Source organism: Rhinichthys klamathensis, unplaced genomic scaffold (genome assembly GCF_029890125.1).
Source record: "Rhinichthys klamathensis goyatoka isolate OS25496 unplaced genomic scaffold, OSU_Roscu_1.1 h1tg000461l_1, whole genome shotgun sequence".
NCBI lineage: Eukaryota > Metazoa > Chordata > Actinopteri > Cypriniformes > Leuciscidae > Rhinichthys > Rhinichthys klamathensis.
Genome location: NW_026606950.1, coordinates 2,044,267 through 2,069,160, shown reverse-complemented (window position 1 = coordinate 2,069,160; position 24,894 = coordinate 2,044,267). Strand labels below are relative to the sequence as shown.

General features: G+C 39.9%; 1 protein-coding gene across 1 annotated transcript in view; it reads right to left on the bottom strand.

Annotated features, from left to right (window-relative positions):
- LOC130071807 (receptor-type tyrosine-protein phosphatase gamma-like) overlaps positions 1 to 24,894 on the bottom strand; it is a 199,478-nt gene that overhangs the window by 126,697 nt on the left and 47,887 nt on the right. Inside the window, exon 2 of the mRNA XM_056236696.1 lies at positions 673 to 765. Coding sequence (XP_056092671.1) covers positions 673 to 765 — 93 coding nt within the window. The remainder of the gene's footprint in view (positions 1 to 672; positions 766 to 24,894) is intronic.

The window sequence follows — 24,894 nt, the reverse complement described above, 5'->3', positions numbered from 1 at the left end:
ACACACATAAAGGTTGTGACTTCTTACACTACAATCTCAGCTCTTTTCAGTAGAGAGTTGAGTAGAGTATTTAAGCACATACCGCCTAATACAAAAAGACTTTACTACCAAAACACTACTCTGGCCCTGAATGCATTGACTATTCACAATGAATTGCTCCTCTGAAAGATGCTTCAACACCTTAGTGGGACATTAAATGGTGGATGTTAGCGAAAAATACAATAAAGACCACAAGATCACAAAAGTGCAGGTATCCAAGTGTTTGTTGTAGGCCACATCTGTGCAAGGCGCCACCCGTCACGCTGGCAAACAACAGAAACCCACGGCAGGGAAAAGGGGAAGCATTTAAATAAATAAAATAAAATATCATTGGTTGCCGCGGGCTTGGTGGCACAGTTAAAGATTAATGCTATTCTTCTTCAAATATTGCTCAGAGGGACAACATGAGTCACTTTCTCAACAGCAAAGCATTCATGAAAGCAAAAGGCAGGGGAGACCCTAAGGCGAGGCCTCTGGGGTGAGGTGGACAGCTCTGGATGAAAGACCAGCTGTCTATCAGAGGACGTTTATGTGTTTTAGTGGTAGCAGAACACAATGACTGTCACAAAAGAGAAATTGAAATGTTACTCTTTCAGAAATGTCTCTATGTATGAGGGAGTGTAGTTTGCTCACCTGAGTAGGCCCAGTAGGACTCTTCGGCCGCTCTGCGGTGCCTGTCACCAATCGGCCAGTCATGATGCTCAGCTTTCTCCCACTCAGCCATTGCTGTAACAGAAAAATAATGAGAAAGTGTTTAGAGAAGTGCTGTGATGATGTGAGCTGTTTGGCTTTGAATCTGTTGGCTGATTAATAGAAGTCTTAACTTTCTGTCAGTTCCAAAATCTCCCAAGAGAATTTCAGTTCTTTTATCTTTAACCATGTGTGCTAAATATTGCGTAAATCTTTTTTTATTTCAGTGTATATCTGTATCCCAATAATAATTAAATTGTATTACCCTACACCCCACTGTCTAGTTAACTGTATTGAAATCAGTCATTTGAAAATCCATATCGGTTGACTATAAGAGCCCTAGTGAGTACACAAGCATACACAAATCATGAGGGTCAAACTACAGTTTAAAACCTGAGGCACACAAACAAATCACAAGACTCAACCTCATACACTCACACACACACAAAAGCAGTAACACACCAGCCTGCGATCTCTGGCTGAACCAAGTCATTAAATCCTGTATAAACCAATCTGGCTCAAAAAACTCTACTCCATTAGAGAGAAAAACAGCCCCCCCACACAGCGGTATTTACAGCCTGTCTGCTCTGGGATCAGTTTTCCCTCCCTCATTAAACATGTATGAGGGGCTAAATAAATAAACAAGGCCTGATTGGCCGGTGAGTGGAAGGCTAAAGCGCTAAGTACAGAGGCAAAGAGGCTGCGGACAAGGCGCTGGCAGCCAGAGACGGTGAGCTGTTCCCCCGCTCCGTCAGAGACACCAAGGCAGCTGTGTCCCACAGGTAGGCCGAACTAATCTAGACTCAACCCAACAGGAGTTCTAGACCCCTTCGCCTACTTGCTCAGGGCTCTAAGGCTCATATTGGCTGTGAAATTACAACAGCAGAGGATTGGGGTGCTTACAGGATTCCAAACCTCTTGGTCGTCAAAGGATGCCAGAGATATGGCTGTGTTGAATGAGAATTTATTCTGACTTGGTACAGGGGCTGGAGGGGTTAGGAAGCATGGCACACATCCCAGCACCCTGCGGCCTCTGTGTGAGTTTATCAGAGGCGATCTCAACCCCTCGGCTCCTGGCTGTGGGATGTCGGGGATGCACTGGAAGGTGAAGAGACGACGTGAGATCAGCCTCACAGCTGTCGTCCACATCCAAACTCTCAAACTCACTATGGCAGGACTTGGGGCTGACTGCCATTTTAAATCTAGACTGACCCAAAAAAAAAAAAGAGTTGCTAGAAGAGAAGGAAGAGAATAGCTGAAGAAAGCACTAAAATGACTAAAATCAGAGCAAGATGTTAACGAGAAACGGGCCACGTTTTTTTTTTTTTTTTTTTTTGCAAGCCTGCCGATGTGCTGACCACACTACGGTAACAAGGACACACTGCCTAAAAGCCATCACTCAAAACATAATGTAATTTACAAGGCCCCTCTCCCTCTCCAAGCATGCTGGGTAAGTATATTCTGATATGAACAATGGGTGACTTTTTGTTTCAATGACAAACTGCCTTCTGCTCCTCGCTGCTCTAATTCTTCAGGATAGCGGCTCGGGCATGGCAGTGAATGCCAATGAGAGGGTATGCTATGGCTTCTCTATGAATTACATTATTGATTGCCGATATTCTTTGAACAGAAAATGTAATTATGCAATGCGGCATGCCAGGCTTAGTCGCTATCCTCCCGATATGTCACTCACGCTCTAGTCTCTTTCCCTCAATCATTCCCTCCCTCCCTCCCTTTGTCCCTGTCCATTCATCAATGAAGCTCTCTCCATCTCTCTAACACTCCAAAACTTACTTCCTGGGAGTAACTCTCTCGGAGAGACTCGGGATGCCCCTTTAGCTGCTCGGAGGAGACTACATCAGTGGCAGAGTCGACCTCTTCTAGAGACGTGCCTTCTTGGTTTATGTCTTTCAGAGATCTCTTCCAAGTGTGTCTACCTTGCCAGTTCTGGCTGTTTACTCACTTGGTTCAAGGAGAGCTTTCCCGTCAGCTCTTACATCATTGCACAAACACCGGTGACTACACATTGTTGTACCCTAGGGCCTCTTTCTCTACTCCAGATGTCTTCAAGAATGGAGCAAGAATTCTTTAAACAACCAAATAATTGGGCAAGAGCACCTTGTCCAATTGCGGCTCAAGACTTAAGCAAATAGAAGCACAGTGTTCCAATCTAACAGAGCCGCTATGGGAAAAGTTGTCAGGGCTCTTTGACACATAAGGGGCTACCTGGACACAGATAGCCTAGAGACATTCTAGGAAAGCAAAATGGAGAGTTTAAAGAATGGATTGAAAAAGATCATTCAAGTTGGACAAACATTACCCAATATCAAGAACTTTGGGTTAGGGTATCAAGTCTCTTCCACCGAACTGCTAAGTAACCAAAGAAGCTGTAATGTGTTTCAAATTATTTTCCCTTTAGCACAGGCCTGGCTCACCATTGGGCTGACTGGTTACTGCTCTTTTCACGGTTCTGTACTGATCCAGGCTCCTGATCGTAACTTGGTTACAGTTTCTTTTTCTATTGTGGTGCTGCAAAATCAGAATTAGATTGACATGAACAATCGTGAGTCACTACCGCAGTTTTAACAGCATTGCTCTCCTGTACTGTAATGATTAGCTAACTGTGCTGAGAAATACATTAAAGGATTAGTTCACTTTAAAAAAAACTTTTGCTGATAATTTGCTCACCCCCATGTCATCCAAGATGTCCATGTCTTTCTTTCTTCAGTCGAAAAGAAATTAAGGTTTTTGATGAAAACATTGCAGGATTTTTCTCCATATAATGCACTTATGTACTTAGGTCCAAAAGACAGTTTCAGTGCAAACTGCAAACTGTTCAAATGTCTTTAAACGACACCAGACGATGAATAATGGTCTTATCAAGCGAAACGATCGCTCATTTAAAAAAGAAATAACAAAGTTTAAGTTTTATAAGCTCAAATGCTTGCCTTGCTCTGTTCTGTGTGACTCTCCTGTTCGAACTCGTTCATCAAAATGAACGAATCTTTTTCTGAGTCAATTCGTTCATTTCGTTCGTTAAATGCATGCGTTAAATGAACCAAATGACTCGAAAAAAGATTTGTTCATTTTGATGAACGAGTTCGAACAGGAGAGTCACGAACGTGCATTACAGAACAGAGCAAGGCGAGCATTTGACATTATTAAACTTAAACTTTGTTATTTATTTTTGAAATGACCGATCGTTTCGCTTGATAAGACCATTATTCATCGTCTGGAATCTTTTAAAGCCCTTTGAACAGTTTGCACTGAAACTGTCTTTTGGACCTTGAACCGTTTGGTGCCCAGCAAAGTGCATTATATGGAGAAAAATCCTGGAATGTTTTCTTTAAAAACCTTAATTTCTTTTCGACCGAAGAAAGAAAGACATGGACATCTTGGATGACATGGGGGTGAGTAAATTATCAGCAAAAGTTTTTTTAAAAGTGAACTAATCCTTTAATGAGTGGTTTGTAATCACACTACACTGAAACTTACTCTAAAGGAAATGCTACCTGTTTTTCATTCATTCATTCAAAAAAGAATAAATATATAAAAATAAACGTGATTTTGGTCAAATTTTGCACCAATTTCATCCTGACAGTATGGCGTTTAAACACACACACACACACACACACACACACACACACGCGTGCAGAGATGAAGGTACTTACAAGAAAAGGAAAATGTCTAATGAAGTGCACACACTGACAAGTATGACAGAGCTAAGTCTCACCATTTTGATTGCTTTATTTCCTTGGTATATGGGGCAAGCTAAAAACAACGAGTTTGACACCCTCTGCCACTGTGTGGGGAACTGATACAGAGAAAAGGCCATCTCTTGCCCTTCTTTAAAAGCACGAGGGGAGAAACGAGGAAAGAGAAACTTACTAAGATTATCAAGAGATACCAAGAATGACCAACCACCCCTGGAACAACTCACAGCCAGATTACCACGTATTTCGACACACACACACACACACAGATCTACACACAGCATCCCCTATCCTCCAGACCCTGTCGAAATCAATCAGCATCAATTCAGCCCAATATGCACAAAGAACCTTTGTACGTATACGAACGCAACACACAATCAAGAGAATGCATGAGGACTGGGCAAACATCACACACACACACACCAAAAGAATGTCATATTGTTCAAAAACAAGCAACAAGCTTTCAGCACAATCTTTCAAAATCTAGAATCAACTGCGAGTCAATGCCAGTGTACTCTTGCCTTCTGTGATCAAATCTCCGGCGCCAGGGGTTCCATCTAGCCCGGCTCTTCTGAATGAATTCTGACGTAATTGATTTACATCCCTCTATTAGAGCTGCAGAGTTTTATGAGGAAGATATTGGGAGTTGACATTTTTGTCAGGCTGTCTCCACAGAAACAATGATAGAATGAGGAGAGTTATGAGGGCTTCATTTTCAGACAAGGATTCTGGAACTCTCAATGAGATAAGTCTCGGAGGAGCCATGCGATGTCTTCTAACTGCCACTCAGAGATGGCTTTTGTGGAGGATGTGCCAAATCATTGCTTATTGAAAGTATGTGTCAAAAAAAGTTTATTTTGAATGAAACCGAAGGAGGTCTCTATGCTAACTACAATCAACGCACAACAAAGATTTGTACAGATTATTATACCATATTGTCAAATTTGGAGAATGAAACGAAAGAGATTGTTACCATGGACTTGTTATTTGTAAATTCATTTAGGCTAGACAGTGTTAGCAGACTGAACGATCATAGTCACACACACAAATCCTTGGCAGATAATGAAAATGTTAATAAATTCCCAGCTTTGTAGCACATTTAACAGTTATAATGGAGATTTTGTTAGTAAAAGTCCATCATTCTCACATGCCATGCTAGCATTTAAGCTAATGCTGTCATTACCTGTGGAACACAGGCTTCTGACAAAAACTTCTGCTGACCCTGAAATCCTTTCAGTATTTTCAGAGATACACAAAAACAGCTGTGCTCTACCTGACTGGTAAGTTTATACAAGAAAAGAATCAGACAATTATTGGATGGGTACTGTAATGGTTTCCACCAAGCGGGACAGAACAGTACGATTCGGGACGGTACACCCTGATCTGGCTTGCGTTTCCACCGCCAACAGTACCCTTACTTGGTAGGGGTGGAGTAGTGAACAACGTCATTCTCTCATGAAGAAGAAAGCGACACAGTAAACAACAATGGAGGACATACAGCAGATCTTGTTCTTGCTTCTCGGCATGTGGCTGTTTGCATCAAGAAGAAGACAAGCTTTGTTTGAGCAAAGGCTGCAAGGAAAAGCAAAGCCGAAAATGCACGCGCAAGTGACGATTCTCTGTCAACGAACCAATCAACGTTCTGCAGTGAGTCTAGCTCCACCCTTTAGGTACTAGACTACTGTGCTAGGTACCCCAACAGAAGGGTCATAAAAAAGTGGTGCGGTACGGTTCAGGATTTTGGTACCATTCACAACTTCTGACAATCGAAACGGAAATAATTGCGTACCGTACTGTACTCTACCGTACTGCTCGGTGGAAACGAGCTATAAGTTTACACTTACAAGGAGTTTGACTCTAAGAATTACTCCCAAGATAAACACACAATACAAGATGTACAAATATACAGGAAACGAGAGGAAAATATTGTGCAGACCCGTTACAAAAATGTATAGTGGTATTATGGTGTCACAGACGGCAGGCAGAGATGAGGGATCCAAATGCAGGGAGATTTGAATGAAAATAAACAATCATAACATAAGTCAGGAACAAAATAACACTGAGGAAAACAAAGCAAACACGGGGAACTGGAGACACCTGCATGACATCAAACATCGGCCGACAGAGAACCAGAGAATACAAGGGCTATTTAAACAGAGGGGTAAACGAGCTTAACAAGGGAAACTGACACACCTGGAGCAGAATAATGAAAATGGAAAAGACTACAAAACTACAACCTGGCCACAGGAAACAGGAAAGAACACAGAAACTAGACACATAAAATACAACATAAAAGTCCCACAGAGCACAAGACACATGGTATCAGATATGCAATACCATGGTAACTTTGATATATAATAGGATACTGAATAGTTTCAGGAATAGAATTATCATTATGTTGCTTTTTAGGTTATTTTATATACACTACCGTTCAAAAGTTTGGGGTCGGTACGATTTTAAATACTTTTAAAAGAATTCTCTTCTGCTAACCATGGCTGCGCTTATTTGATTAAAAATACAACAAAAATCAGTTATAGTATTAAATATTATTCCAGTGTAAATCAGCTGTTTTCTGTGTGAATATATAGTAAAGTGTAATTTATTCCTGTGATCAAAGCTGAATTTTCAGCATCACCAGTGTCAGTGTCTTCAGTGTCAAATGATCCTTCACAAATCAGTATAATATGAGGATTTGATGCTCAAGAAACATTTATTATTATTATCAATGTTGAAACAGTTGTTGGTCTGTCAGTTGTACAGTTTTTTCTTTTTCTTTTAAGGATTCTTTGATGAATAGGAAGTTCAAAAGACTTTTGTAACATTATAAATGTCTTTACTGTCACTTTCGATCAAATTAATTATTCCTTGATAAATAAAAGTATTGATTTCTTTCCTCCAAAAAATAAAAATAAAATTCTCACTGACCCCAAACTTTTGAACGGTAGTGTATATTTAAAATGAGCTATGATCATTTATCTAGTCCATTGAAATTCATACTTTTCAAGTGTTGGTTAAGTTGCCGAACACTTTCTGCCGCCACTGTGTGTAAAATGAACAATAGGAAAAATATAGAACTGTATAAGATGCTGTATCTATTTAGTATTCAAGATTCAGGAGATTCAGTAGTGCTGTCAGTGTCCGCTAGTCAATTGTGACTGAGATTCAGTTATTAATGTTCAGTTATTAATGGTAACTTCAGCCTGAGGGTAAAATCTGTTCTCATGCTTAATTCTTTCAATTAGATAGTTTTGAATTTTAAGTTTGTACTGACTTCATTGAAATGCACATCAGGTTTTCACATTCATGCACTTAACCTTGATTTTGCTTTTGTCTTTTTGGACAGGAGGGGTCAGCATGCGTATGTGTGTCCTAATGGACTCATTAATATTCTCCTCCTGTCTCTCCTGAAGGGCATTCACCCTGTGGGCACATCCAGGACATATACCACCGTCATGTGAAGATGCACATGCTTTTACACACTTGGAGCAACATCTGTCGCCTAAATCTGCTCAGAAATGTGAGAGGGCAGCAAATGCAGCGAGAACACACTAGGAGAAACAGAGATTAGGGCAAGTTTTGAGCATCAGAAAAACAAAACGGCTTCAATCCCTTTACCTATAACACCATGCTGCACTTCTCAGGTCAAGCAGGATAAGCCTGTGTACAACAAAGTAATGCCTGTACCATTGTGTTTCATTAGCATGACACCGGTGCATGGCTCAATGTTCAAAAAACCATGGTACCTGTCAGTAGAACTGACTCAAAATCTCCTGGTGTACAGTATAGACTTAATATCTTAGTCAATATTAATCCTCTTGTGACTTAATCCAAATATTTGGCTTCATTTTGATGCAAATTACAACGATGAAAAATCGATAATGTGCAACCTCTGGCACAGAGAAATCAAACTCCTTTTAGCTAAATTAATTTAAAAGCAGACTATGTACATTTAGAGTGGAATTAATTCAATATTTGAGACCGGCTCTGAAACAGCTCTCTTTAAAGTAACTTATTTACTTTCGGTATATACCAACCAGCTGACTGCAGGAATCTCTAAATGGTGTGCCTATCACTCTCAAAGCTTGAGAGCCGTAGAATTACGTAACTGACTGTGTCACTCCAAAACTTGACATGTTGTCACACATTTCAGTATGTTCAGTGGTTCTCAACCTGGGGGCCTTAATTTGACTTACAATGTTTTAAAATGAGACCAATGTTTTTTTAAACATGATTTTATTTATTTATTTAGTTTATTTGATAGGGACCATGCGCATTCATGAACATTGTTGTAGAAAACTACACCATGTAAATACGCCAGAATTAGTAAACAGATACTAGTTTTCATCTGCAGTCCCTAGATAAAACAACTGCTGCTAAAACTCAAAGTGTTTGGGACAAAATATTTGGACCACCCTTCCCTGGCCCAATTAGTTTCACAGAGGACCTTACTAAAGACCTTCATCACTGTGTTTGGGACAACCAGCCACTGATATTAGTGATTCCTGGTTTAGAAAACAAGATATTTAACGTTTTTCCGTTTTTTCTCGGGCCAGGTAGGGCTCCGGCACCATCACCATGTCGGTTCAAAAGGAGTGCTATGTGCTTTTATCTCTGTTGAGACAGAAGGAGAATAGAAAGGAGGGCAAGAAAGTGAAATGAAGAACAGGTCCTTTTATTTCTCTTCAAGAGAGGCTTGAAGGTCAAGGCACATGAGAAGAAATATCCGTAACAGATGCCACATAGCAAGGCCGACAGCGGACAGCTGCTTCAGCCTGCCGGGGTTCAACTCCCACAGCTGTGAAGAGAGGTGACACGTTCGCATCGAGTGTACAAAACTCTCCTGTGTCTTGTACGCATTTCAATATCAATGCCTGTAGACTCGGCAAGCGTCGGTAAGGGAGTTTGCGTCCCGTCCATGCTGCGATTAAAAACATGCCACACTGTGAATCTAACAGGACAAAGGCTTTGAGGTCTCGAGACATCAGCCTTTGTAGAGTTTGTTATGTCTACATCAGGGTCCTGTGGCTAAGCAGCAATCTTAATGACTTCTAGGACAAGACAGGAGGTCTCTTGTTTATGGAGCACTGAGTCCAAAAGAGCGAGAGAGAAGGAGACTGAGAGAAATGGACTGTTATTAAATCGGAAGGCGCCTAAGCAGCTGACAAGCAGTGTGTGACTGTGTGTGTGTGTGTCAAATAGGGAATGAGAAAGGGGGGGAGACTGAGAGGGAGAAAGAAAAATGGTGCTGGCAGCGCCAGGCGACACTGTTAGACATAATAACATAATTTGAAGTAATGATGGTTGCCCTTTAAGACAGTCCACAGGGAGAGAAAGAGAGATGAACTAGACTGTCTTTGGTCTCCAAAAGCAGCATCCAGCTACACTGAACATTACAAAAGCCTTTTATAACAAAAGCAAACAGAGTAATGTCACTTCTTGACCAATTAGTTTAAAACCATGACATGGAAGATTGGTCAACACATTGGAAGCATGCAGTCCCACTGAACATTGGTTACTGGGGCATTAAAAAGTAAGCCTATAATACCTGGAGAAAGTCAGCCGTTAGATACATCTCAAATGGAGGTTGACCCTCTAAGGAAATTTTTTGGCAAATCGGAGTCGGGATCTAACTGATACAATCAGGAACAAGCTATACTCGCTGAAAAAAAGGCCGCTAGCTTCATTTTTCCAAAACTCCAAAACCGTACAATGACCACTAGTCGCAGTAAAACACCAACAACTTTTATACCCTTTTATAATTATGATTACAGGGGCAGGTTATCGATTAATAAAAACTTATTTCCACACAGGTCCTTGCACTAATATGTTATAAACCTCAAAACACTTTTACAATAGAGCATTATTGACATTTTGGCAGATGCCTCAAATAATCAGCTCCTTACAGTATGTATGCATGGCTTTTCTAATGTAGAAAATGCGCTCAGCTCTCCTGATATAGCATTGCTCTTGCGATGCGGAGTGGTCGGGTAAAAGTCCTGAAGCAAAAACTTGAAGAAGCAAGCTAAAATGGCATGGTTACAGTACTTCAGCGTGTGTTTTTCTCTCATGTTTGGTTTTGTTAACACTATCGGTTACGTTTAAGGTAGGGTTTATTGGCAGTGGTACGTTATTAGGGGATTAACCTTTCAGTTAGCGCCACTTACTGGACATTTAATTACCAAAATTATAAATAACATGTCCTCCTCCTCCAAAATAAATAAATGTCTGTGTCAAAACTATTATAAATTAAGACATCATTAGAACACATTATTTCCTGAAACTTTTCAAGATCTGAGACTATGTTTGAACACATCTCATTTGTTTTCGACCAGTCAAGTCTTCAACATACACAATCCTGATTAAGACCTGATTAAGTTGACTGACTGGTCCAAACAAAACAAAAACAAAACTTTTGGCAGCTGTAATTTCAGTGTGTTTATTGTTGTTTTGTTGTCCTGCACCAGAGCACAATTCGGGTTTTGCATGTGGACTGGACACCTATTGTAATTACTAGGGTATATTTTGAGCTGTCTATGTTGCCATAGCTAATCCAACTTAACATTCACAAAAATGTATTTATTTATAAACATAGGCTAGTCCAAACACACGTACTGTATCTCACTGAGATACAAATAAATGTCCAGAACCTATTTAATTGATATATGGAGGTCAAGATAAGCATGTGTGAATCACAAGTTGTATACAAGCAGGAACATTTTTGCACCTGTTTGTGATTAGCAAACCCTCGCACTCATGGTGGGGCGTTAAGAATGCTAAAGATGCCAGAGGAGTGAACTGCAAGAGCCTCGATTAGACAGCAGTCAGTCACCGTGAGGAGAGAGAATGAGAAAACTGCTTCCCGTGGCTGTGACTGGGAGGAGACGCTGGCGCCGCTCCAGTGGACGTGTGCGAAGTGTGTGGAAAAGGGGGCGCCTCAGGGCAGGACGTTCGGGCATGGGATTCGGGCCCACAGGAAACAAGAGAGAAAAAGACAAGACCTCGAAATAGCACTCTACTTCCCCTCACTTCTATTTGCATACAAAAGCTAGAACTGGCCATGGAGTTCAGTCCCTTGAGGTTCCTACCGAATGCCAGGAACGCTCTCGGTACCTCTCTCTCCCTCTCTCTACTCTTTCTTTCCTAGTTTGCCCAGAACTCCTTGGAGTCTATCAGGCACTGCATTATGCTTTCTGCTGGCTTCATTAGTCCTGCATGCTGCACCGGAGAATTTCATTACTTACACACGCAGCCAAAGTTCACAACAAAACAACAGTCCCTGGGCTACATGACTTTGCGATCTGATTACCCAGAGAGAGTGAGAAAGATAGTGTTTGGGAGCATAAGAATTGTTGTGGGCCAAAAAAAAAGAAAAAAAAAGACATGGAATAGATCCACACATTGTCGTTTGAAACAAAACGCATACCGCGAACAACGCTGTCACAGAAGGGCTGGATCCCAACCATGTGTTCTGAGAAACTGCTACTGTTCTTTGCCCTCTGCAATATGCTTCACAGATCTTCCGTATGAATAAATCACGACGGTAGATAGATACCACACTTCCTGACTCAAATTCTCATTCATGTCATTTATCTCAGCCGGGATCTTTCTCCACGTCTCATTTAAATTTTTTTTAAACAATTAGTCATCACCAACCTGTTTGGTTTGACAAAGATGAGTGTAATTCTGCCATAGTCATGTCTCCGCTGACAGAGGTGCGATGTTCTTGGGTGCAATTGTGTTTTTAATTGTGTGAATATTTCATATTCGAGTTTAAAGCAGAAATCATTGTGCTAATGTCAAAAAACATTGACAAACACACGTTTTACAGTTCCCGTTGTGTGCGTAGGTGACTGCGTGCGTTTCCAAACCTCCTCTGGAAAAAGAAAAGGCAATGTGTTTAGCCTCAGCTTGTTGCGATGACACCACACACGCATCCGGCTAATGATTTTGAATCGATACGGAGACCCGTGGTGCTCCTTCATGCAAAAGTGGTCAACTCGCAGGTCACAGCTAATCTATAACTGCTCAAACACCAATACGGCCTTGGACACGGAAAATGTCAGCGCAACCAAATAATGTGTACCTACTCTGCAATATTGCAGAGCAAATCCTGAAGAAGCAAATACTGTCTGGAGTAAGCTGTCACAATAACAATTTCTCAAATCTATCCTTATGTCGTTGTTTATTGGCTAATGTACTCCTCCCAACTTTCTACAAGTCAAGAGCATACACTCTTAAAATGCTGGGTTGTTTTAACCCAACTTTGGGTCAAATATGGACAAACCCAAATGTTGGGTTAAAAATGTAATTTAAAAAAATTAACCCAACGGCTGGGTTTGTCAATATTTGACCCAAAGTTGGGTTAAAAGAACCCAGCCTTTTTTAGAGTGTAGGTTTGTCAAACACACCTAGATACTGGAGACTCAATGTAAGAGCGCAGACGAGATTAAGATGGCTACACATCTGAAAATGAAATGATTGTTTGTAGTGTGGAAAACGAGAGCGAAGGCTGTGAATGGGGAGGCTAGTCGACGTCATGATTTCCACAGTGTAATCTCACCATGGTTGGATGCGGCAAAGTGTTGGACATGAAATTTGTGAACGTGGAAATTCGATTAACACCCACATGAGGTGATGAGACCCCTATTCTATAAACACACACACAGACACACAGAGCCACACACAGCTCAGCGCTGGCCCAATGCAAACTACGAGCTCTTCCCCCCCACCAGTGGCTAATGACAGACCCACTGCTTCATGGCAGGGAAACCATCTGGTGGCTGCAAAGCTTTTAAACCAAACAAAACACTGCCAACCAGAACAAACTGTGTGATCGACCATGACTACACAAAAATACACAGTTGTACGCATCATTCGTGTCATCTGGATGGGGTGTGTTCATACAACTTTGCAAACTTGTAATTTCTTTTTAAAATTGTATGTGCACGACACGTGTGTGTATGCGGACACGCATTCGATATAATAAATCCAGGGAATGCGGTGTGTGCCCTGCGGATTGCAGCCTCAGTAGATTACGCACCTACATTCATCACACACACTTTCTGAATCATGCTTATTTAGCTGTGTGGAACTGCTTCATAATCACTCAATGTGGCACTTCCAAATATAACATGCACTACACTTTCACTTTGTGCTGAAATCATGGAGATACGGGAAATTGGCGGAGATGGGGAAGAGAGGAGACATCTTCCTGTGTGTCCTGTTATGATAAAGGTAAATCAAGGGAAAAAACAAGGGAAGACGACAGAGGGCTATCGGGGGGACAAACAAACAGGAAAAGCAGTAATATTGTGAAATTATAAAAACAATTTTCTATTTTGGTATATTTGCATTTTGAAAAATGCAATTTATTTCAGTGATGGGCCATTACTCCAGTCTTCAGTGTCACATGATCCGACAGAAATCACTCTAATATTCTGATTGGCTGCTCAAGAATTTATTATTATATTATTATTATTAATGTTAATGTTAAAAACAGTTATTTTTGTGGATTTTTTCTTCTTCTTTTTTTCAGGTTTCCATAATGAATAGAAAGTAAAAAAAAAAAAAAACATTTTTTTGAAACAAACCTTTTGTAACATTTTAAATTGCTGATCAATTTTGAAGTATTCATTCAACACACACAAAAAAAACACAAAAAAAAATTAAATGACCCCTTGTGTAATGTATCTTGAAATATTTAGTCAACAAGCCAGTATTCACAAATTGTACCAAACATTTCTCTCAAATAAGATACAGTACATTATATTCAACAAGAAAAAAAAACTTGTTAGCCAGGCATCTTGATCTATCCCGAAGATAACACTTCTTTTAAAAGATATTGTTATTATTGCCTTAACTATTATTAAATTAACATTAACTAGCATTACATTAAGTTAAGCTATATTGCCTAAAATACCAGCATAAAACAATGGCTCAATGGCATTTGGCTGATAAAACCAATAGACAATAGGGAAAAAAATATGCAAACAAACAATGTGAACAGATTAATTGTACACAAAAAAGACCATAGATGTGTATGAAGACAGTTATGATTTCACATTTAAACAGAATTAAAAACACACTTTGTTCCCTAAAGAGCAAAAAAGCTTTTATCCAACCACATCTGTTTCACAAAGTTTGAGCTTTACACTATCAGTCACCCTGTGGATTATGATTGCGAAGAAAATGAGGGCAATTAGTGAGTCAGATTTCCAGGTTTTCATCAAAATGGTCTTCAGCAGTACCTGCAGTTTCTCATTCTGCAAGCTAAATCTCATCTGGGCTAAAAGGAGTAAAGCTGAAAGGGGACATTCCATAAAATCCCTCAATTTATTTGAACGGAAATCTATCAGAAATGGAGAACAACATGCAGATCTCAAAATCCGATGAATTTCAGATGAAGCAAGTGTGTATAGGGCAGATTTTAAATTTGGAATTTGAGTAAATACCGCAGGGATGAACAAACACACGCCTCGCATATAGTGGAGCTTAGCTTAGCATAGCGCAGCGCTAAACGCCGCGACGCCGGCTCCACACAGGCAAAAATAAATTCCCTCAATTAGACATTTGTAAGTAAAATGCCTGGTGTTAGCGACTCAAAGCAATTTCCGATAAGACGCTGGTTTGCTGAAGTGAATCCAACTAATAAATGAGGAGAACTGGTGAAACGTATTTTCAGCTGATAAAACATACCTATGAAATGTTTTTCTCATTGGACTACCAAATCTAATTATACACCTATGAAATGGGGGTGGAGGCGGTAAAGCTGGGAAAGCATCAGTGGTAAAGCTCTCAATTCGGCATCCCATTAAAAATACACTTAAACCACTTTGGAAGGAAGGAGAAAGGAGGTGTAAGCAATCCCTGTTCTTAACTGGCTCGCTCTATGCTAATGAGTGTGTTTTCTTATGTGGCACTTCATATTCTTCTGTGCATAAGGAATAACAGTGGCATTTGAAGTGACAACATTTGAACTGATTAAAGAGAATAAACATTGAGCTGTAAAGAGGGTGGTGTGTGTTTGAATGCATTTGATGGTGTGTGTGTGTGTGTGTGTGTGCGCCCGTGCGTGTATGTACTTGGTATTCCCTACATTATGGGTACCAAATGTCCCCACAAGGATAGTAATACCAGTAAATTTTGACCTTATTGGGATATTTGTTGGACCCCATGAGGAAAACAGCTTATAAATCATAGAAGTGTTCTGAAAATATAGAATATACACAGTGTTCTAGAATATACAGTTTGTACAGTATAAAAACTATTACGTCTATGGGAAGTCCCAGCAAAACATGGAAACCAGTGTGTGTGTGTGTGTGTGCGTGGGTGTGTGTGTGTGTGTGTGTGTGTGTGTGTGTGAGTTTATGCACAGAGAGGGAGGGAGAAGGACTGACTTTCCCCCTCATGCTCTGCTCTCTAAAATTCAATTTGAAATTGTGAGATGACAGCAGAGCTCATGGCAACATGCAAAAACTGTGCTTCCCAGAAACATCAAAGACAGGAAGTGATGTATTAAAGAGAGACCGAGAGAACTGGGCGGATGGGTGACAGTTCGGGAATGATGATGCTACTGTATGTGTGCAAAGCACTGTGGTACAGGGATGACATCAGAATACCTTTGTTCTTTGATAGCATGGTACTGATTACTCTTATTACCATATTACATACATAAAAAATAAAATAAAAAGAGAGAAAGAAAGAATGAAAATACCATTTTTGTACATCAAGCCAAAAAAGATTTGTAAACAAAAGTCAAACTTTAAAATACATTCATGTCTTTGCATTATATAACAAAAGTGGCATTTGACAAAAGATGTTTCCCATTCATGAACTAGACTGTAGCCAGAGTCGAATCTGTCCCACCACAGTATCATAATGAACCGATCATATATTTAAACATCCCACCACTGGCCACATGATACGCAAACTACATTTCTCGGCTGGATAAATTAAACCAGCATCTCGCTAGTAAAGTTTTGATGGATGAGGATTGCAATCAACGTAAAGACAACTGCAGTGACGTACAGGAATCGTACAGTAACACGCGTGAGTCCGTCATTACTGATGCGCAAACAAACCTTGTATGTGCGCTCTTGACACACTCATTGCACATTGTATTCATGCACAGACACATTTCACGTTGTTTCCACACACATCCAGGATACTATTTTGTATCTGTCATGTATATTTTGCAGTGTTTAGTAATTCTGAATGGATCCGTGAACAGTAGTAGGTGTAAGGTCAAGGCGGTTGGTTTAGGGACCACGTGGTCTTGTTTGGTATCGCAACTTGACTTGTCTAAAATGTAAATAAGCTATTTGCTGTTGCACTGTACACATACTATACACTGTGAATTTGGAAAGTGTCTCCAAATGTCCTTTTTTGGAAAGAAAATTCCCCTGGACCCCCCTACAGGGACCGAGGTCCACCATAGTCTCACAAAATCCTGTGAGAAACACTGTCCTCTTATCAACTTTGTCTGGTTATCAATGTTAGTGAAACATCAATTCGATATTTTTAAGGCATCATTAATTGTGATCCAAGTGTTCAAAAGTGTCTAAATAATTTCGTCAAACTGTACTTTATTGCTGATGTAGGTAATGGTATACTTGCCGTTGCAATTTCGCTTATGCGATTTTATTTTGCTTACCACTAAGATACATAAACTTATCAATTTATTCTGTTGATTCAGCTTTTCATTTCAAGCCTATATTTTCAGTCTATTCATCTATATTCATTTTTTCATTTTAAGTGGCCCAGCAACGCCCTAAAAATCTTTTGATTTATGTGGGTCCTCCATTTTAGCTCCACAAAATGACAGGGAGAAGTAGAGACATCTAATTTCAATTCAAATAGACTGACGCACAACCATATTTCATTCAAGCTGTACACACATCCTTGAGAAAGCTATTAGACAACGGCAAAAAGAGAGGAATGATGAATTTACTGCCCTGATGGAGGGTAGTGTGCCCTGTATTCTCTTTCCATCACCGATGACCAAACAGAGTAAAAAAGGCCTAATGGACGTTTCCAATAAACCAGCATTCAGATACCCAGTGCACGCTGGCTCTATTTATGGTCAGCAAAGATATTACTTTATAATGGGGTTGGTGCAATCTGAAAGTTAAATTCAAGCTGGAATCGATTGCAAGAAGTTGAATTGGCATTGTGTAAATGATATACTTTACCATGGTGCTTTCATTCAACAGCATCAGAGCAGCAAAAACATTTCAGAGAAATCAATAGAAGGCTAGTCATCACAGATTAAGCTCAGTATAGTTTCATTTCTCCCCGTGGAACAAGAAAAGGCAGCTTACATGTTCCAGTGACCAAGGTGCAACCTCATAAACAAAATATGGATTGCAATCCACAGCTGCGGTCTAATATAAAACAATAAATATCTATTAGAAAGAAAACATCAGATTGAGAAAACCACTCATCTTTACAGAAAATATGACGGTGTGGTTCATTAAAGTCATCTTGGGTGAGTTGTTTCTCTGTTCAAATAAATAATATGAACAATCTATCGGGAAAACCTTTTAATTTATTTAATTTCACTGAAAGTATAAGTCCAATGTTTTGTTCTATCATAGAGTAGTTTCTGCTGTGATTGTTTATTTTTATTTTGGGGATTAATGCAATATAATTAAAAAGTGATAGGAGTTGAATTTTTTACATTTTCAAAATGACTGGTGCATATCGGTGGTTGCCAGGGTGTGTATGTGGTTAGTTTTTGTTTTTACGATGTTGCTAGCTGCTTGCAAGGGTATTCTGGATGGTTTCTATGTGATTTCTTGCTTTCCCAATGACAAAATTCTTCCTAAATTGTCTATGGCTGCCTTCACACTGCAGGTAAAAGTGGAGCAAATCTGATTTTTTGTTCATAACTCAGATCCATTTTTTTTAAATAACGATGTGAACAGCAAACCAAATGGAATCTGATCTTTTCGACTCTGATTTGGGCCACTTCCATATGTGATCTGATGTTTTGCCATGCGACTTCAGTCTGAACAGTCAAGTCGGAATTCATTTGACTTTTAAGTCACTCTAGATCCGATATTCGTCACAATTCTGCGCTGATGGACAATTGGACAAGATTTTACAACGCCAGTGAAGTTAGTCACTGCATCCGCCTTTTCGCCTGCACACAAAATTATAAATGAACGCGTAAATGCTGACTTCAGTGATCTCTGTGTTTACTGCGTTCCATCTTTGTTATTGTTCTTTTCCGCATGTGGGTCAATAGGCTTTATGCCGAGCGTCACGTGACCAAACCGGAAAACGGGTCTCATTGCATCCGCTTGTCAGAGAAAGTGTTAACGGCCGTAAGAACTAACTACGATATCTATGGATTTTTAAGGTAATCAGCTAACCTACTAAGTTCACTTTGTTATTGGAGTTTTATGCTATTTAAATATCTAAACGTTAGTGAGAAGAAGAAAAATTAAAACACTTTTAAATATCAATCTGCACATGCGAGGGACATTGGTTATGCTCATTTTTGCTTGCTCCTTTTAAATTATCTTGAGTAAAACTGCAAAAAAATTCATGAAGCACATACAAAAGACCTGAATCGGAAGCGATGTGATCTGTTTTCCGGCTTGGTCACGTGACGCTCGGCATAAAGCCTATTCACAACCATAACCAGCCGTTCACACTTTAATCTGATACTGGCCACATTTAGCCTAATAGATAATGTGAACAGATAACCAAAAAAAAAAAATATATATATATATATATATATATGAGAAATAAATCGGGCTTGTAGTGTGAACATAGCCCAGGATATTCAGGTCTCTAGGTATAGCTTGAGTCTTTCAATATAACTCTACAGGATTTTTTGTTATTATACCAGGTGAAAACATCGAATCCAATTATGTCGCAAAGTAGTAGGCTAGCACTAGTAGCAATAGTAATAGTATTGTCGATGAATGCAATCATTCATGAGTTATGGGCTGGTTCAAATCCTTAACCTTTAAATATGTGCACTAATAATGATTTAGAATAGAGAACGGGAATTGCATTTCCTAAATGTTGCAGGTCAAACTCGAACCTGCATCACCTATATGAGCACCAGGGTTCCATGTCAAGCATTTGCACAGTGTGCTGTGATTTTGCTTCTCCTGCCCCCACTGCACCTTCAGTCTTGTTATCTGGGTTCAGTGCAGCTCTAAGGTCATTTGAAGTGTTTCCCGCTCCAAGCATCGCTTTCAGGGCGCCCGCTAACTGCACCTAGCGAGTCACATGGGATGCCCAATTTATGGCAGCACACGGTGTACGCACATCACCGCGTTCTGTCTGCCTCTAGAACAAAACAGCACGGCATTGGCCTCGGAGTCCCTCGAACCCTCACTATGTCAATTACCAGAGAGAGCAGGGTTAGATGTGAGGGGGGAGATGTATAAAGGAAAGAAGCGAGAGATGGAGGTGAAGAAGTGCCGGAGGGGTGCTGAACAATCATGAAGCCTTTACCAGAAATAACAACAAAGCAAAAGAGACATGAGATGAATGGAGAGGAAAGGAAAACAGAGAGGTGGAGATGAATGAAGGAAGAGGAAGGAGGAAGGGGAAATAAAAAAAGTAGTTAAGTGAACGGGGGATAAAGAGGGGAGGGGAAAACAGATGAGAGGAATATTGCTCTAATGAAGTGAACCCCTGCGGTGCTTATTAAGTTTGTTAGCTAAATACAGCATAGGTAAACAAAACATGACTGCAACCTCCATCACTGGGTTCAGGAGAGCTCCAGTTCAAGGTCGCAACACATTTGGAGCAGAAATACATTTTTCTGAAAGCGAAATACTGCAAAATATGTCAAATTCCAAACCCCACGTAGGCTATGTGTACCCCAGAAAGCACCACTAATAATGTTTGGGCAATGAGAAGGGGAGTAGGATGGGGACATGTTGCAGGCTGGATGCAAACCTGTATCACCCATTTGAGCAGCAAGGCTCAAAATGCAAGCGCACATGTATGTTAATCATGAGTCTTCTGCTGTTGTTTTGATGCTTGTCACAGTTGTCGGAGTGATCCAAAGTTATTCCTTTTTAACCAGAGTCGGCAATTTGAAGGGACGTGCAATTGGTGATGCAACACAGTGTGCAGGCAACACGATGTGGCGACTTTTAATGAGAGTACAAACAGTGATCAGTCTCCCGACACAGTTGGAAACGGCAGTCCAGTAGAAATGCAACCAACACTTTATCTACCTCTCCTACAGTCTTTTCCTGGCATCCAATCCTCTATCTATTAACCTTGTGTTCATCTGGACCGCCAACCTGACAATTTCAACCACCTATGATCCATTCTCATCCCACAATCCTCTAGTTCTCAAGGCACCCTCTGGTATTTCTTTCTTGATCTCTTCCAATCTGAATTCTCCATCCCTTACATCCACATGCCTCCTACCCAGTGTGATCTCCAGAGAAGCCCAGGGCTCCCGACCCACCTGAGCGCAGTTTTGAAGACACACATGGCGAGCTGCGTTCAGAAAGCACAGCTGCAGGCGGTCCTGTTGAGCACCACCACTGACAACGACTAACAAGTAGAGCAGATCACAAACAGCACAGGGACTTATTACAGCAAACAGGCTGGAGCGTCAACGCAAGTCTCTCAGCATGGGACTCTGGGTATTTCGAGCTTTTTTCCCTCTCTCACACTCTCAGCCATATGCATTCCATCTGTATCCACTTACACAGTTACCTAGCAATGTCTCTAAATATTCTTTTTCAGCTCTTCACAACAAAGGTCAAACTCTTGTCCTGTGCTCAGATGAGCTAAGCATTAGAAGCATCTTTTTAGTCTTAATTCTTAAAGCATTGTTTGAGCACGTTCACCCAGGTAACACACATCAGCTTCATAATTGTATAAACCTCATACATGAAACACAAGCAGAACATAAGTATATATTGTAACAAAACTATTTTCCGTTTAAAACCATAGTTGGATAAATTGGTACATCAATGCACTGGCAACATGAATTTGTGTAAATTGATTGTAAAACTAGACTTACGTAAAAACTGTAGGAGCAGAACAAAGTTCTGTGTAAATTGTACAATTATTTTCGTATAAAGTGTTGCATAAACACAAGCAAAATGAATTTGTGTAAACTGCACTGTATGTAAAATGTTTATAAAACACGATTTTAATTTTTAAAAAACATCTAGGTCTATTATTCTTAATCTTAAACACTGCAACAACAACAACTTTGAACTTTGTAGTTTCATTGCATTTTTCTGCATGATATATGTGATGGGAACACACTCCCTGCGTTTCCCTGTTAGCTGAATGTGTAATGGTCTGAATTATAAAGTATAAAGCTGAATGTGTAATGGTCTAAGCATGAAGTAGTTTTCAATAGCTTTTCAACAGCCACGGTGCATTTGCTGATTCGACCCACATACAGTATTTCAGAGGAGTATCCAACCATTTATTGGTACTAACAAAGTACACAAATCATGTTTTTTAGACAAGGTGCCTTGGTAAACCATGTTCTTTTTGGACGGTCTTTAAAAGTACTTTGAATTAACTTTTGATAACATGGTAATTTATCAACTTCTGTAGTATCTGCAAGCTTCTTACTTTGACACCCTTTCTACATGCAGCGGATACAACACTTAGCCTTTAAAATGAATTAAAACTCAACTGATTTGCCCTTTATCTCAACAAGCTGGGCATGAAGACATTATTTTGTCCTGTTTTTCTCAATAGCTGTAATCAAATTAAACACAGATACGCTACCTTGAGCAGAGATCATTTTGAGTCAGCTTATTGTACCATCAAGGGTTAATAGACACCCGTCTACCTTTGCTTTAGGTTCCTTTCCTTTTTAACCATACACATAAGCAGAACAGAATGGAGGTTCACAGTGTTTTAAGGGTAATTTATGTAAAGGGGAGGTGAGCAAAAGTTGGTGAATGGGCTTTTTTCTGGATGTCCATGAAAATTGCTCATACATTTTTAGGGCATAATGTCATTTTTGGGTGAGTTTTACAAACTCAAACCATAAGAGTCTGTTACTCAGTTATGAGACTATGTTTCCACTTAAAGTTGAGTACCTTTAAGTAATTACCTTTCAGTAATTAGAGCAATAAAAGGCAATTTTGCAGCCAAAGTGCTTAAAGTCAATGTGGATTTGTAAAGCATTTTAGCTCCTTTATGTGAAACTTGATATTCAACAAGAAAAATGCCAACTTGATTCTTCTATCCTTCAGGAATGAACTGGATTGTGTAAAGTTGCCGTTATTGACCAGAATGGAGCAAATTCAGTTTGCTAAAACAGTGACTAAATGGCTATTTGGTCGTTAACATTCTCCAATAGCATGTAAGTGACATGACAAAAATGTGATCATTTCCACCAATGAATCCTTCAGTTAAAGACAAGGAACGTGCATTAAATTTATATTACCTTTATTCAACAGAGTTTTTGTTGTTGTTGTTGTTGTTATTTTTACCTCTGAAACAAATGTCAGTCTTGATAGAGAGAGTAGTGTCATGATTTGAATACAAAACAGAAATATTGTCTTCCAAACACCCTGACAGAAACCTGCCGTAATCTAATTTACCTCATTCCAATCCACAGTTTGAGAATTTGTCTTTTTTCCCCCCCAATTTATACCTTAAACTGCACTGCCACCGAGACAACAGCAATAACAACAACAACAAACAATTTACCACAAGGCTTTGGCAAAGCCTGACTTTTGACCCTGCAGAAAATAAGCTCTATCCATCAAACACGCAGTCGTCTTTTCTGAGGTAGGTTAATCGAATCCAGTAAATAAAGATATGTTTGCACCTGGTTATAGCAACTGAAAGCAGTGCCACAACCATGACAGCTCCTTCTCAACTCCAGGTTAAATGAATAATTTGCATGTTGCTGTTCAATGTCGTGGGGAGCATTTTCTGAAAACCTATTTCAACAAATATTTTATAATGCAAATCTACAGGAAGCTTCCATTAAAAGAATGTTCAAATTAGCATTCATCAACACACACACATCAGATATGGTGAAGCAGTGTTACGCAGGACGTCTGAGCTTCTTCAAGAACTTCTTGAGCATCACGCAAGTACAGTTGAGCTTCTGTTTATGTTCGATGACCAATTTTTTATGTGCATAAAAGCCTAAATTCAATCTGTTCATCATATAAAGCAATTGTGTCTCTTCAAACAAAAAATGAACTAAACCACTAAATTCATATCGATTAGTATTACGATCTCTTTGTGAACTTTTTGAGGCGTCAAAGTGGAAGTTGCGTAAAATGTCAATGGAGGGACAGAAATCTCTCAGATTTGATTAAAAATATCTTTGTGTTCCGAAGATGAACGAAAGTTTTACGGGTTTGGAACGACATAAGGGTGAGTGAATGATGACAGACTTTTCATTTTTTTGGGTGAACTATCCCTTTAATGCATCATAGACGCAAAGGGTGTTCGAAAATGTAAGAAGCATTATTCTTTAGAGATTCCTTCTTTTGGCCCAAATCTAAGACAGAACTCAACATATCCTCCAGAGGCACCCAACCAAGAATGCATTGCTAAGAGCTCGGTGGTACAATTCATCCTTTCCCCCAAATGTTGTTGTTGCATCATTAGATTAGCAACATGCTAACCTCAAACTCTACTGGAATCGACTGCGAACTGCTGCCTATGTAGAGCACTCCAGATCAGTCACTCATGAGGATCCATTTCAATTAATTTGCTGCCTTAGCAGGATGCTGCCTATGTAGGCAACGTGGAGGCGGTGTACCCCACATAAACACACACACACACTTCTCAATCAAGACTGAGCAATTTCAATAACAAGAAGTCTGGAGATTTCAATTATCCCATGAGGTGTTTCAACGAAATTAATTTAATTGAATAAACATTACAGCAGAAGTGCTCCATGTAATCTATTATTCACATTTATATGCAAATCAGCAAAAATAAAGAGGCACCTAGTGACAAATTCTGGCATTGTGCAAACGGTGTGTTCTGAGAGGGCGGAGATCGAGAGACACAAATTCACATGAACAAAAGGCACACTCCTATCAATCCCACAGTGCTGTATTTAACATTTCCGACTGAGATCGGCTAAATGGGAATGCTGTAATAATGGACTAAAATGGAAGCAGAGAGACTGAGCTGATCCCAGAACTGCCAGGCAGGGTTTTTTTTTGACAGCTGGCGTCTGGTGGAAAGACTTGGAAAAACAAAAGCACACAAACAACGACAAGCAATCAGTTCTCGACACCTTGCCCCTGGCATAAACCTTCATGTATTACAGGGAAGCAGGAAAAACACGACAGCGGCGAAGAAAAAGAGTGATAGTCATTGGATACGTCTAGCTACGCTTTCTTCCATTTTTCTGTGGGCATGAGACATGTTGGAGGACACTTGACACATCTGCGTCCTTGCGAGAGCAGGTCAGCACAAGGCTACGGACGTAAACGACGTACACACAGTGTGAAATGAC